This window comes from Mustela lutreola, chromosome X (genome assembly GCF_030435805.1).
Source record: "Mustela lutreola isolate mMusLut2 chromosome X, mMusLut2.pri, whole genome shotgun sequence".
Classification (NCBI taxonomy): Eukaryota; Metazoa; Chordata; class Mammalia; order Carnivora; family Mustelidae; genus Mustela; species Mustela lutreola.
This window is the reverse complement of record NC_081308.1, coordinates 31,655,166-31,671,232: the sequence shown is the minus strand read 5'-3', so window position 1 is coordinate 31,671,232 and position 16,067 is coordinate 31,655,166. Positions and strand designations below refer to the sequence as shown.

Sequence of the window (16,067 nt, the reverse complement as noted above, 5' to 3'; positions counted from 1 at the left end):
CTGAATTACATTTTGATACTCTAGGTAAATCTCCCTTTAAAATACCCAGTAAATGCAGAATAATTCAAAACCTTAAGGAATGTGTGACACTCCAGAGAACTAAATACATATAATTTAATTTTGTAACAAATTCTTAGAAACCTAGGAGAGCCACAATCTAAACATTAAAAAATAGGTTAATATATTTTTAATTGTTGACAATGTTAAACAGTAAATTGAACTCAAAAAATGAAAATACCAAATTGCATATGAATCCTCCCAAAAAGTCATGGAACAAACTTAAACTGGATTACATACTTTCTCTAATTTTTAGTGACCCCCAGGCTAAAATGCTTTTGTGGATGAATGATGACATTAAAAGCACAGTTATATATTTCTACTATATAAGAATATAAGTCACAACATAGACTTAATAAGAAAACATATAAATTGATCTTAACATACTTAAAGACATATATACTAAATTACTACACAAACTTATTAGTTTCTTTCTCTTCTTTCCCTTACTTTCCTATCAAAGAATGTGTGTGTGTGTGTTTGTGTGTTTGCATACTTCTGCACATATACAAAATTCAGGCATTGAGTAAGAGAAAGGCATAATGCTTCAAGATATTAACCTGTCACAAAAGGATTATTTTCTTTTTATTGTCTTTATCAAAATTATAAGAGTACAGTTTTGAAAAAATAAAAAAAATCCCACATAGCTTATTTTGAAAATTAGCATTCTATTCCCTCCACCATCATATACTTGCACACATACACACACACATACATACAAAAACACATATACACAAATTCAGATGCAATCATTTTCAACTCTCTTAGTGGTTTTAGAATTACCTCAACATAGCTAAATACTAAATAATCTATATGGACTGCAATAAAAAATGAGCCTCAATAAATTTAAACTTATTTAAATAATACAACGTATAGTCTCCAATCACAATGGGATAATACTAGAAGTCAATAACAGAAGGAAATTTGTAAATTCACGAAGACGTGGAAGTTAAACACCACATCCTAAATAACCAATGGATCAAAGAAAAAAACTTACGTAAGAAATTGCACTTTGATGAACTGAAATAAAAACAAAATAGAGCAAAACTTTTAAAGATGGGTAAAACAATGCTAAGAGGGAAATGTATAGCTTTAAAACCTATATAAAAAAAAATAAGATTCCCAACTCAAAACCCTAACCTTCCACCTTTAAAAAAAAAAAAAAAAAAAAAAAAAAAAAAAAACAAGAAATAAGCAATAAGCAAGGAAACTAAACTCAAAGTAGGCAGACTTGGTAGACAGTAAAGGATAAAGTAGAAATATATGAAATAAAGAACCAAAAACACTATAGAAAATCAACTACATCAATAATTGAATCTTGAAAATATCAACAAAACTGTTAGATAGGCTGACCAAGATGAAAAGAGAGATGACTCAATTTTAAAATAAAGTCAGAAATGAAAGAAGAAACATTATTCCCTATGCTACAGAAATAAAAACAAGAGAACACCATGAACAACTGTATGCCAACAAATTAGATCATTCTGGTAAAATTTCTCAAGACAAAACAGAAGATTTGACCACCAAAAATACAAACTTCCAGTTATAAGTCCTGGGGATATAATGTACAGCATGGTGACTACACTTAATAATACCGTATTGTTATACTTGAAAGTTCCTAAGATCGTAGATCTTAAAAGTTCTCATCATAAGAAAAAACCTGTAATTATATGTGGTGATACATGTTAACTAAACCTATCGTGGTAATCATTTCTTTATATATACACATATCAAATCATTATGTCGTACACCTGAAACTAATAAACATTATCTGTCGATTATATATCAATAAAAATAGAACCAGGGAAACTTGCCTCAAAGAACTATTAAAGAAAACTATTAAGATATAGACAAAAGGAGGGAGGGAAAGTAGGGGAGACCCATTGTCCTTAGTTTTCTGAAGGGAAGCCAGAGAAATGATTTCAGCAAAATAGAAAGTTCCCAGGAGAGAAAACATAAGTACAAAAAGAATATCACGTCATTTCAGAATTAACAATAGGGAATGAAACCAACATCCAATGGGTTCCATCCAAAGTGGACCATAAGTCAAAGGAAACTCATGAAATCTAACAGGCAATACTAATAAAGAACTGAAGAATGAGAAACAAGAGAAACCCTTCTTTTGTTCTGGAAGCTATAAATTTGATAAAGAGGAATATATGCAAAAAGTATTTTGAAAGTCTGCCCATAATTTGACCTGACAAAGAAATACTACTCATAATTAACAATTGGGATGACAGATATTTTGTATCAAATAATATAATCATGCCACTTCCAATGACGTGGCCTTAATGTTTTAATTGTCTTCTACAGATATATATTTAAGTCAAGATAACATTTCCTAATATTCTATAAATTCCTGACAGCATCAATTTCTTTTCTTCTTTTCCACTGTATTATAGGTTTTTATTTTATTTGCTTCTATATTTACCCTTGTATATATAATTAGTTAAGCATCTAGAAATTATCCCCCAAATAAACTTAATCCCAGCAGAAAGTAATTGTGACTGCAAATTTCTTCCTATGAATATGGAAAATGGAAAATGAAAGAGACTATATAGAAATGGCAAATGACATTTTGATAAGTGTAACTTTATGAAATTGAAGATTTTGAGTGCTAATGACTAGGGGAAAAGTTAATAAACCCAAAGAATACATATGAAAGTTTTGTGTCCATAGGCTAAAAGAATATGTACTATTCATCATGTTTGGATTCCTAACATGGTATCATGAAGGTCCAGTGGGTCAGGAGGATAAGGACATAACATTGTTTTATTCAAGCTCTACAGCTCAGCAGCAGGTAGCCTTGAAAAGTCACTTAGCCTTGCTGTGCTTTGGCTTCTATGACTGGAAAAAGCGGAAAAATCTAAAGTCTCAATGACTGTCTTATTGGATTCATGTGGAAATAAACTGATATTAGATATGTGACTACCTTATAAACTCTGAGTACTATATAATTAGTAATTAAAAGACTGCTACCATAATTTTAAAAATCAAAAATTTATATAAATTTATAACAAGCAAATAGATTGAATTAGTAATTTAAGATAAACATGACAAAGGAAAGCCCAGGAACAGATGACTTCACTGGTGAAATCTATCACTAAATTAAAGCAGATTTACAATATAATCCTTCACAAATTTTTTTCCAAAAATAGAAGAGGAGAGAACACTTCTCAACTCATTCTAAAAAGTCAATATTACCCTGATACTAAAACCAAACAAAGACAGTTGAAGGAAGGAAACTACAGATTAATATTCCTGATGAACATGGATGCAAAATCCCTCAAGGAAATACTTAGGAAACTGAATGCAGCAATAGATAAAAAGAATTATACTCCAGGTATAATGATCAAGCAGGATTTATTCCAGGAATGTAAGGCTGGTTTAACATATAGAAATCAATCAATATAATGCACCACATTAACAGAGGACAAATCAAGATCACGAAAGTAGAAGCCAAAAATTTCTGACAAAATCCAAATTTCTTTTGTGACCAAAATACTCAACTAGGAATAGAAGAGAACTTCCTCAACCTGAAAAAAGGAAGTGAAAAAAAAATGCTGGCCGTGATCATATAGTGGTTAGTACTCTGCGTTGTGAAAAAAAAATGCTAATATCCTATTTAAAGATGAAAGAGGGATACTTTCCGCCTAATACCAGGAACAAGTTAAGATGTTTGCTCTTACCATTTCTAAACCATATTGTACTGGAGATTCTGGAAATCAGGGAGCAAAAAATACAAAAGGCATCCAGATTGGAAATAGAGAACTAAAATTTTCTCTATTTGCAGAAAGCATATTTTTATAGGAAATTCTAAAGAATCTACTAAGAAACTATTAGAACTATGAATAATTTAACAAGGTTACAAAATACAAGATCAATGTCTAAAATCAGTTGCTTTTCTACACACTTAACATGAACAATTTGCAAATGAGATTAAGAAAACAATCTCATTTACAATCACATTAGAACTATTAGACATAAAATTAAAGAAGTGGGAACTTTGTATGCTGAAAACTACAAAACATTGTGGAAATAAATTAAAACCTAAATAAATGCATAAACATCTCATGTTCATGGAATAGATGTTTTAACATTGTTAAGATGGCAACACTCCCCAAATTGATCTACACATTCTTCACAATCCTTATCAAAATCCAAGCTGGATTTTATTTTGCAGTAATTGGCAAGGTAATCCTAAAATTCATATGGAAGTGCATGAGACACAAATTAGCCAAAAATGTCACTGAAGAACAAAACTGCTTGACTCGTATTTTCTAATTTCAAAAATTACTACAAAATATACTATACTAACCAAGACATTGAGTTATTAACATAAAGAAAGACATCTAGATCAATGGAATAGAAATAAAACTCCAGAGATAACCACTTATATTTATGTTTAACTGATTTTAGATTAAGGGTGCTAAAGCAGTTTAATGGGATAAAATAATGTTTTCAATAAATTCTCCTGGAACAAATGGACATTCCATGCAAAAGGATGAAACTAGATTCTTATAGCATACACAAAAATAACTCAAAATGAGTCATAGAACTAAACCTAAGAGGTAATGTTATAAAACTCTTAGAAGCAAACATACATCTTTATGATTTGGATTATGTAATACCTTATATATGACACCAATAAGCAAAAGTGACCAAAAAAAAAAAAATGACATTGGACTTTGGTCACACATGTGCTTTACATTGGCAAATGATGATACTCAATATAAAGAAGATGTGAAGAAGAGACAGTGTGCTACCACACTAGAATGTAAGATTTCTACTATAACCTCAAGGTCCAGAAGAATGCAGGGTAGCTAGTAGGTGCTCAATAAATATTTGTCAAATGACGATTATCAATGGAAATATAAATTGGTACAAGTTTAATGGTGGCAATGTGGATAAATGTGCTAATAATTAAAATGTACATACCCTCTCATTAATTTCAATTCTAAGTATCCAAAAGAAGAAAAATAAAGTTCTTAAAAATGAATGTGCAGGTCTATGTGCTGCATTTTAATTTACTTATTGAATGGATACTTACTGATCACCTGATGGGTGCCAAAAATATACTAATGCTACAAATATAATGTTGAATTATATATCAAACTATTTTCCCCCTTGGAATAATAATATGATTGATGGCATAAAGATATGTGACTAAATAAAAAAGTCCACATCTCTTTTAGATTAAAATTTGTGTTAAATTAGTATTAGAAAGATTATTTCCCAACATGAGCTTAAAACATTATGTTACTTCACAGAAAACTAGGAATCAGATAAGCCAAGAAAATAATGTGACCTTGTTCTGGAAATTCTAAACAATGTAATATAAGAAAAATAGGTAAAAATTATAATTATCTAATTGGAAGAAACAAATAACAGTATTTGTAGTCTATTACAATATTCCTGAAAAATCTAAAATAAATTGAAGGATAATTTTAAATAATTGAAGTTTAAAGTGAGATGGACAGTTTTGTTTTGTTTTGTTTTGTTTAAGATTTTGTTTATTTGGGGCACCTGGGTGGTTCAGTGGATTAATGCCTCTGCCTTCGGCTCAGGTCATGTTCCCAGGGTCCTGGGATTGAGCCCCACATCGAGCTCTCTGCTCAGCAGGGAGCCTGTTTCCTCCTCTCTCTCACTTTCTGACCGCCTCTCCACCTACTTGTAATCTCTCTCTGTCAAATAAATAAAATCTTTAAAAAAATATATAAGATTTTGTTTATTTGACATAGAGAGGTATAGTAAGAGAGGAAATACAAGCAGAGGGATTGGAAGTAGCAGGCCTCCTGTTGAGCAGGGAGCCTGATGCAGGGATTGATCCCAGGACCCTGCAATCATGACCTGAGCTGAAGGCAGATGCTTAACAACTGAGACACCCAGACACCCATGTTTTGTTCTGCTTTCTTAGGTTGGCTCCATGCCCAAAATGGAGCCCAATGCAGGCCTTGAACTCAACCCCTGAGATGAAGACCTGAGCTGAGATCAAGAGTCGGATAGTTAACTGAGCCACCCAGGTACCCCAAGATAGACAGTTTTATACATATTTCACCAACATTATTTTCAAAATTTAAGAGCAAAAAATAAATAAAACACAAACATTTACACAGCAAAAAAGATCATAGAAAAATAATTTTAAAATATTCCAAAATTTTGCTGAATAGCATAAAATCCTTTAATAAAATAAAAGGCCTGGGGTGCCTGGGTGGCTCAGTCCATTGAGCATCCAACTCATATTCAGCTCAGGTCATGATCTCATCGGTCCTGATTTAGCCCCCAGACAGGCTTGAAGAGTCTCTCCTTGTGTCCCTCCCCCTCCCTGCTCCTGCCCTCTCTCTCTCAAATAAATCTTTTAAAAATAATTAATAAAATAAAAGCCTTTTCTTATTTCTGAATAGGAAGCTGAATTTTAGACAGAAATCACTTCCTTGGGCGCCTAGGTGGCTCAGTGGGTTAGGCCACTGCCTTTGGCTCCGGTCATGGTCTCAGGGTCCTGGGATCGAGTCCTGCATCAGGCTCTCTGCTCAGCAGGGGGCCTGCTTCCCTTCCTCTCTCTCTGACTGCCTCTCTGCCTACTTGTGATCTCTCTCTGTCAAGTAAATAAATAAAATCTTTAAAAAAAAAAAAGAAATCACTTTCTTGTAATTTTTCTTTAGTTTAATGCAACACAGATCAAAACCCCCATAGAATCTATAGCTATAAACTTGAGAAAATGATTCCAAAGTTTATCAGGAAAAATAAAACAGAAAACTGGCCAATAATATTGTAAAAGGAAAACAGCAGAGGCCACTTCTCTTACCAGAGAGTTAAAAGAATTTTAACAGTAACAACCAGGCCAAATTGTTAGCAACTAAACCACTACTGTTGTAGGGTAGTCTGTTATACAAGAATCCAAGACATGCAATTTTAAATGATCTTTCACCTATTGGATTGGCAGAATATTATATATGCATGCATATATAATCAATGAAACCTAGTTGTACAAACACTATAAGCAAGATTTTACACTGGTACTGGCATTTAATATAATTGGTATAACCTTTTTTTTAAGATTTTATTTATTTATTTGAGAGAAAGAGAGTGCACAAGCAGGGAGAGTGGGAGAGGGAGAAGCAGACTCCCTGCTGAGCAGGGAGCCCAAAGCAGCGTGGGTTCCCAGGACCCCGGGATCATGACCTGAGCAGAAGGCAGGTGCTCCTGGTATAACCTTCTTTAGAGAGAAATTTGGCAACTCATATCAACAGCCTAAAATAAGTACATAGAGTTTGACCCAACTATTCTCCTTCTAGAAAGACATAATGAAAATAAATAATGTGAAAGTAAACATTTATGTATAAGTATGTTTTCTACAGCATTTATAAAGCCCCAAAAATGGGAGAATCTTAAATGCATAGTAAGAATTAGTTAAGGGACCATAAATATGATATAGCCATTAAATAATAGGATAGATCATCCTTTAAAAATTAAAGCATATTTAGAATACTTAATTCAAAACACAAAAAGCTATCATTTTAACTAATACACTGAATAAAAATGTGGGTGAAAAATAATTAATAAAATATTACTTCTTTACAATTATAGATATAGTAATATAATAAGCATAGAAATATGAGGGAGAGGAAGAAAAACAGAGAGAACCCCATATATAACCAGAGGTCATTGTCAAGGATTAGGATTTATTTATTTTATTTTTTCTTTCTGCTCTTCTAAACTCATTTTAACTTTAATAAACCTTCATAAGCAGGAAGAGATTATCATTGACACACTTGATTAAAATATTAAGTTAATGCTAACAAAATTTGCAAATGGTCAGGGTATAAGAGATTTGAGATATTAGAATACTGTAAAACTTAAAAACAGAAACATCTTCTGAATCTCCTCAAATCATTTGTTTATTATGTCTTTTGTCTGAATTAGAAAGACAAATTAAAAATACCCTGACGATATTTCATGCACTTCAAAGTCCTTTTGCTGAAAAGGTAAAAGGAAAATCTAAATAATATTTATACTCTGATATTATCTGATAGCCAAAAGTAAGCCAAAGAAAAATATTTGCAAGATAATTTTCAAAAACAGAAAAGATGTTCTCTCTCTTCCTAGTAACCTTGCTAAAAAGTATCTATCTGGAGAGAGGTTACCAGAGGGGACGTGGGGAGGGGGATGGGTCAAACAGATGATGGGGATTCAGAGTACACTTACAGTGATGAACACTGAGTAATGTAAAGAATTGTTGAATCATTATATGGTATACCTGAAGTTAATATAACCCTGTATGTTAATTATACTTCAATTTTAAAAAAATAACAAATTAAAAAAAATTTTCCAGAAAAATAAATAAAATTAAAAGGTTCTAAATATCACTGTTCATTAATGTAGATGAAACCTATGGAAATTAAATACAGTATAATATATATCTTGAGTATACTTAATGTTGTCTATAAGACGAGAATTTTCATTTTCTCTAATGTCAGAAAAGCACTTTTGCTAACTCATGCACTACGCTTGCCTACAGCTAGAACAGACATGAGTGAATTCTGTACACTACATCATTCCATGTGAATCACATGTGCACAAAACTCATAAAACATATTCCAACTAATGTACTATACTTAAAAAAGCAAAATTACTCTTCAGCATTTTCTTAAATCTAAACATGTCCCTAAATTTCCTTTATTTTTTCCTCCTGAAAGCTAAGTAACAGCTATCATTGTTCCTAAAATAAGATTTCAATTCAGGAAACTGTACTTCAGTGACATGACTAAAAATGGATAATTAAAGACAGTACCTGGCATTCAATACACTTTCTTATTGCATTATGAATTATTTTCACTTAACTCATTCTGTTCTACACCTATTGGGTTTAAGGCATCATGCTAGTTATGTTGGAATATGAGAACTGTTTGGCCTAAGAATGTTATCCTTCAACTATCATAGAGAAATTTGATTCTTGTTTAGGAGGATGCAGCAACATGACTTTCCACATCATAAGTAGCAAGAAGTTCTTCCCTTGGCACTTATGTTGCAAAATCTCAGAAGCAAAAACATAGGAGAAATGGCCCCTAAAGCTTTGTCAAGTGGTGCCCCTAAAGCTTTGTCAAGTGGTACCCCTTGCTCCTGGGCATATTTCAGGAAAGACATTTTCTTTGATTTTGTTGCTTGTTGTTTTAAAATTGCTAAACATCAAGGAACACGATAAAAAGAACCAGTATCATAGCAACCTGTCTTAAATCCTCAGAGCACATCTTTGATAATTTCTGGTATTGATTCCAAGAGCATTAAACATATACCACTTAAATATAAGTATAAAGCACATGCTGGTTCAAATATAAGTGATTTTTGAGTTAGCATCAACTTTGTTTCATAACGTGTTATACCTTGAATTTTCGAGAGAGCAGAACTGATACCAAAGGTTCTTTATGTGTGTTCTCTAGAACTCTCGAGACATTCTGCAAGCGTGAGCCAGACACTTCTAGGAATCATTTTACTGAATTAAAAGGTATACTCAGGCACACTCACAAGTTAGAAAAAGACTCACTACAAAAAGACCTTAAGTGATGATCTCTGATAGCTTCTGAGTTAGGATTACCTTAATACCACTACTCTCCAATCATATGAATAATAGAAAGCCGAACATACTTCTTTGGGAGAAAATGCTATGCCACATTCCAGAGATGTCCCTTCCTCTAACTCCAAAGAATATATGTCAGGAAATGCAGGGTCTGTGAATTCCCCTATAAAACATTAAAAAAATATTATTTTTTAAAAAGCCAGATACATATCGATAATACCACTGTTAAATATGGAAATGAAACTTTGAGAAGCCTCATAAACGTGTCTATTATGATCAAAAAGCAATTGCTGTGGAGGGCTGCATAAGGTTGCTGCTGGTTAAAGAAAGACTCTTAATACCAAGGTTCCAGTCACCAAAACTGATATTCAAACATGCATCAAACATATATTCAGTCAGCAAAACAAACAGTAAGCCCATTTATTTTTAAATCTCCAAAGTTCAAGGATAAGCATCACAGTCATATGCAGAAGAATGTAGAAAGTAATGAATGTCAAAGTCAAGTAAGGGACTGAATCTTAGGTCCAAGAAAGTGGGAGACTCCCTCTCCAGCAAAGACAGAGAAAGGAAGACCCAGATCTCCTCTGATGCCTCCAAGAAGCCACACAGAAGATAAACACAATTTTATACAAGGTCACTTATTGACAAAATACAATCACTCCAGATATAAAAGCATTAGGTGAAGATATAGAAAAATTGTCAAATAATAATGTAAATGTCAAGGTTAAAAATTATAACCACTTAAATAAACTTCTAGGAAAAGTTCCTGAAAGATCAAATGTTTATTATAGTAGAACCTCCTGTGGGTGCGTGGGTGGCTCAGGGGTTGAGCCTCTGCCTTTGGGTCAGGTCATGATCTCAGGGTCCTGGGATCAAGCCCCGCATTGGGCTCTCTGATTGGCAGGGAGCCTGCTTCCCCCTCTCTCTCTGCCTCTCTCTCTGCCTATTTGTGATCTCTCTCTCTCTCTGTCAAATAAATAAATAAAATTAAAAAAAAAAAACCTCCACCCTCATCCAAACAATTCTAAAAATCCTATCTTCTCCCCCAAATTTTCTGATTAATCCAAGGAATGATGATAATTTCTATCACCCATTTGTGGAAATGAACTTGAATAACTCATTGCACCCTCCTTCAACTTAATCAATTTCAGTCACCTTGATGAAAAACCATTAAATGACCAAAAAACCTCATTAAGTATATATTAATCTGCTGTTTGTAGTTTGGGGAAAGATACACATGTTATACAGCAAAGAAAACCTACTTAGAATGGGTATATATCTAGAAAATATAATAAAAACAGATGGATACATACTCAAATATATTTGGAATACATGTAAACATATAGTCTGTGAAATGAAATAATCCAAGACAGCTTCAGTAAATACTTCTTTTTTTTTTTTAAGATTTTATTTATTTATTTGACAGACAGAGATCACAAGTAGGCCGAGAAGCAGGCAGAGAGAGAAGGGGAAGCAGGCTCCCTGCTGAGCAGAGAGCCCAACGTGGGGCTCGATCCCAGGACCCTGGGATCATGACCTGAGCTGAAGGCAGAGGATTTAACCCACTGAGCCACCCAGGCGCCCCAATATTTCTTAAGTGCCTGTAATGTACACAGCACTACCGTGGACAACTCTAGTAGAAAACAAAAATCAGGGACGCCTGGGTGGCCCTGCTAAGCAGAGAGCCTGCTTCCCCCTCTCTTTCTGCCTGCCTGCCTCTCTGCCTCCTTGTGATCTCTGTCTGTCAAATAAATAAAATCTTAAAAAAAAAAAAACCTTTAAAAAACAAAAACAAAAACAAAAATTACACACATAGTCGTTGACCTCATGGAGCTAACAGTGTAGCAGGGGAGCCAAACAGGTACACAGCTCTCTTTGATATGAGACAGAAATGTTTAGTACTAAAATGAGACTTACACAATGCCCTAAGTGAGTAAAGATTAAAAAATAATTTCAACCAACCGGACAAGGGTGGGTATGGGGCTAATGACCCATGGGGACTCATGAGGTTTAAGCTAATTTATAAAAGTGGGTGGGATCGCAGACACCAGGAACAGAAGAGGAAGAACCATCCTAGAAGGGAAATCCAGTGCCATTAGAAGGAAACGTGGAACGTAATCTGGCTGCAGTGGGGACAAGGCGACTAGAAAGACAACGTGGAGTCATACCCAAATGGCTTCAACATGTCCTCTCCAACAACTCATCTATCCAATAATCTTGAAATGATCACAAGAAAAACCAAGTCTAATTTGTCACAGAAGGGTATTTATGTGTTAAAATACTTATAACACTAAGATACATCTTCAGAACATTTTAAGTGTAAACTTTGTTGCAAATTGTTAATAATAATTAAGATCAAGGGAAGTACCTCCTGGACTGTGTCAGCAGCCATGCCGCTAAGAACCACTGCTATTGGTAACATGAAACAAACAAAACTTTTTGATCAGAGGAGTGATGTGATAAGATCCTGGCTTTAAGACTACTCTCCAGAACAGGTCTGAGGAGAAAAGCTTGGAGGCATGGGAAGCATTTGAAAAGATGATGCAGTGGTCTAGGAGGGAGGTTTGTGCTAGGGTTAAGGCAGAATTGTGAAAACATATGCACTTTGTGGACTAGCTGTGCAGAATAACCAAGAGGAGTCTGAGATCCAATGAACAAGGTACAATGACAGTAAATGAGGTAGTCAGTGAGAATAAAATGTTAAGCAACTAAAGTTTCAGCATCCAGACTTAGGAACAAAAAAAAGAATAGAAATTTCATACGTATTTACAGCCGCCTGCTGTAATCATTCCTGGGCTAGTACGCAGTGTCCTCTCATACCACGCTCACCTAAACCTGATCCTCTCCCTGTATCACCTCAACCATGATTGTACCTCTAGTCGCCTACCTCTTATAAACAAAACCTGGGAGAGATTTGAGCCTTGCTCCTCCTCCCTAAGACCCAGGTCCACTTGATAAGCAAGTCAGAGCATTTCTTATGTCTCGGCACCTTTGTACTCCTTTCCTTTCCATTTCCAGCATCACTTTCTGTGTTCAGGCTTGATCACTTCTCATCTGTATGGCCACAACCCCTAGCTGACCTCCTTCTCTCTCTGGTCTTGCCCTTCCCATTCCTACATGTTCCCCCAGCCCATCCTCAACTCTGCTCCAAAAGAAAAATGAGCAAAATTTGAGTCTGATCACACCACTGCCTGGATATACATCCTTTAATGGTGCTGCCTAACCTCCAGGATCAAAGCCTGATCCTTAGTGACATGGATCTCACTTGCCCTCCCCATCCTGTCCCTCTACACTCTGGGCATCCTGAACTACTTACCACCTTGACTCATTGCTAGGCTTTTACTTGCATTCTTTCATATATCCCCTTTTCTTGTGTATCTTCTCATCTTCTTCAAGATGAGGATTAGGCATTGACTTCTCCAAGAAATCTTCCCTTACACTGATTACTACTTTTCCCTAACATATGCTCCCTTAGCACCAGGTACTCATCTGCCTTACAGCATCTGCCATGCTCTCTGATAATAAGCTGATTCTCTGTTCAGCTCTCATACTGTTAGAGGTGTTCTTCGCTTGTCATTAGATTCCACAGCCACCTTTCTCTTTGCTGCTCTGTCCTGACCTATAGGTCAGTTCAGCTAGGCCCCCTTGCTCTGACTTCATTCTACCACAGGGAGACACCAGTATGTTATCAGAAGGTAGGAGGGATTTCTGCCTTCATGTCTTCACTGCGTTGGCTACGCTTCTGGCAATGGCTGCATTCCTTCACGGCTAAAGCTCTTATCAGTTGGCCCCTCTTTCAAAGTTTCACTGATCATGGGGGTCCAGAAATAAATTGTCTCCTCTTACTCCTTCAGGAGCAAGGTAGTAGCAGCTTCCATCCCTCATTGATTTCTTTTCATCCAGCTCCCACCTCCACAGATAATTCCTTCATTAAACTCTCTTCAGTTAAACCCTTTGAGCAAGTCATCTGTGAATTTCTGAGATCCTGACGGATATACTTGCGTTCATGTCTTGAGAACATGTTAAAATATGATACTGTCTTTATAGACTCAAAGTCTAGTATCTAGCCTATAATTGGTATTCAACAAATATTTATTGAAGAAGAAAGGTCCAAACCAATGGGTGCCAAACCTTTTCTGTAAGGGTCCATATACTAAATTCTGTAGGCTTTGCAAGCCATATGGTTTCTTCCACAACTATTCAACTCTGCCATTATAGTATGCAAGCAGCCATAAACAATACACAAACAAATAAATGTGTCTGTACTCTAATAAAACTTTATTTATAAAAACATGTATCAGGCCAGATTTAGTACACAAACCTTATTGTGCCAACCCCTAGAGTAAACAAATGAAATGTCTTTGTAGAAGTGCCTATCTCTTATTTTTTTTTTTTTAAAGATTTTATTTATTTATTTGACACAGAGAGAGAGAGCAAGAGCAAGAACACAAGCAGGGGGAGTAGGAGAGGGAGAAGCAAGCTTCCTATGCAGGAAGGAGCCTGATGCGGGGCTTTACCCTACGACCCTGGGATCATGACCTGAGGCAAAGGCAGAAGCTTAATGACTAAACCACCCAGGCACCCCGAAGTACCTATCTTTTAAATTTAATGTGACATAAAGATACTTAATACATGAGTAAACATATAGAGAGGACTCTCCAAAGACATTTACCTGAAACTCTTGGGCAATTAAAATTAGCAATTAATAATTCCATTTTGATTTATAGTATATACTTATACATAAAACTTTTTTTTTAACGTATACATAACATTCTTAACTACATTAAATCAACTAACAAGCCTGGTTATACGTTATGCGTTACCAAAGTATCCTGATGTTAATACTGATATATTTCTAGAAATAAAACCATGCATTGAATAATTAAAAATACTTCAGAACAACTGCCCTTGACATATTTTTTAACATTATACCTTAAAACAACTTGAAACTGTTTTACAAGAATATTATTATAGTATAAGAGCTATACCTGTTCTATCTTTAAAATCCAAAGAAAAATATTCAAAGTCTTGTAGATTAAACTCCACTCTGGCACGTGTTATACCTTTGTTTTTTATTATAAATGGAATAATCTGAGTAGCACCAACATAGGTACCACTGAAGTTAAATACGTCCTAAAATTTAAAAAGAGAAAAAGAATTAGAAAGCAGAGTAATATTTCATAAAAATAATATGAACCAAAATTACACTTTAAAAGAGTAGACCTTAAAGTTCTCATCACAAGAAAAAGAATATAACTATGTTTCACAATGGATGGTAACTCATTTTGCAATACATACAGATATAAAATCATTATTTGGTACACCTAAAATGGACATAATGTTATATGTCATTATGCCTTGAAAAAAAAAATGTATCATTATTTTTCATTAAGGGCATTATTAACTACTCTCCTCTATAAAAACTGGCCACATTTTCCTTCCTCTCCCGTACCTCTGATACACAATTGGTCACCAAATCCCTTTTATTCTGCCTCTTTTACCTCTTATCCCTAATGTAATTGTATGAAGTAAATAATGCATTACTTTTCAGGTCATTTCTAGATTTGTACTTTCTTCAATTCTCCTCTCCACAACAAAGTCACAATTAAACTAACTGAAAATCTGTACTTCTTATCTTAAAATGTGATGATTCTCCTCCAACTACCAGACAATGTCCAAGTTCCTCAGCAGGGTTCATAAACTCTTCCCCCACTCACTTCGTACTTCAGCAAGCTGTATGACTTGTCCTTTCCAACCAATACCTGATGCTTCACTCTCCTCTGTCTGTATTAGTGTGTCCCTTCTATTAGGAAAGCTTTCCTCTAACTCATAATTGCTATCCTTCAAACCCCAGTTAGATAAACCATATTTTATGACACTGTGCTCGGAACTACTTCTGTTCCTTATATTTACTTACCATTACAACACCATAAAATCTGTTTATTTGTTTACAAATCTGTCTCTCCTAGCAGACCTTAGGCCTGATTCATTTTTATATCTTTAGCACCTGATGCCTCGCTTAAATAGATGTAAGGAATGTTTACTGAATGTATCTTAACTATCTTATATGCCAGGTATGTGCCTACATCACAGAGTTCTATAAAATTCCTCTTCATAGCCTTACAGTTACTTAGTAAAAGAATTACATGTAAGACTAAAGAGAAAGTGGCAACAGTATCCTAATGTTGAGGGAACTATTACATTAAGGTCAACTGGCCACTGTTTCTCACACTTAAAATATCAACCCATTTCTACAGGGTAAATCTGTAAAATCCAATATGGGTAATGAAAGCTTGATGCAAAAGATCATTCCTCTTATACTATTCTGGCCTTGTACATATGCTCATTTGGATAAAATGTCCTAACTGTTATTAAGATACATATTCAACACCATACAATTATTAAAGCTCTTACTGATGATGCCAGAATATTAATT

The 16,067-nt window shown here is 34.6% G+C and overlaps 1 protein-coding gene across 1 annotated transcript in view; it reads right to left on the bottom strand.

Moving 5' to 3' along the window:
- Positions 1 to 16,067, bottom strand: part of CFAP47 (cilia and flagella associated protein 47) — a 546,720-nt gene that overhangs the window by 448,592 nt on the left and 82,061 nt on the right. Inside the window, exons 20-21 of the mRNA XM_059157736.1 lie at positions 14,620 to 14,764; positions 9,700 to 9,794 (exon numbers count right to left, since the gene is read on the bottom strand). Of these exons, the coding sequence (XP_059013719.1) occupies positions 9,700 to 9,794; positions 14,620 to 14,764 (240 nt within the window). The remainder of the gene's footprint in view (positions 1 to 9,699; positions 9,795 to 14,619; positions 14,765 to 16,067) is intronic.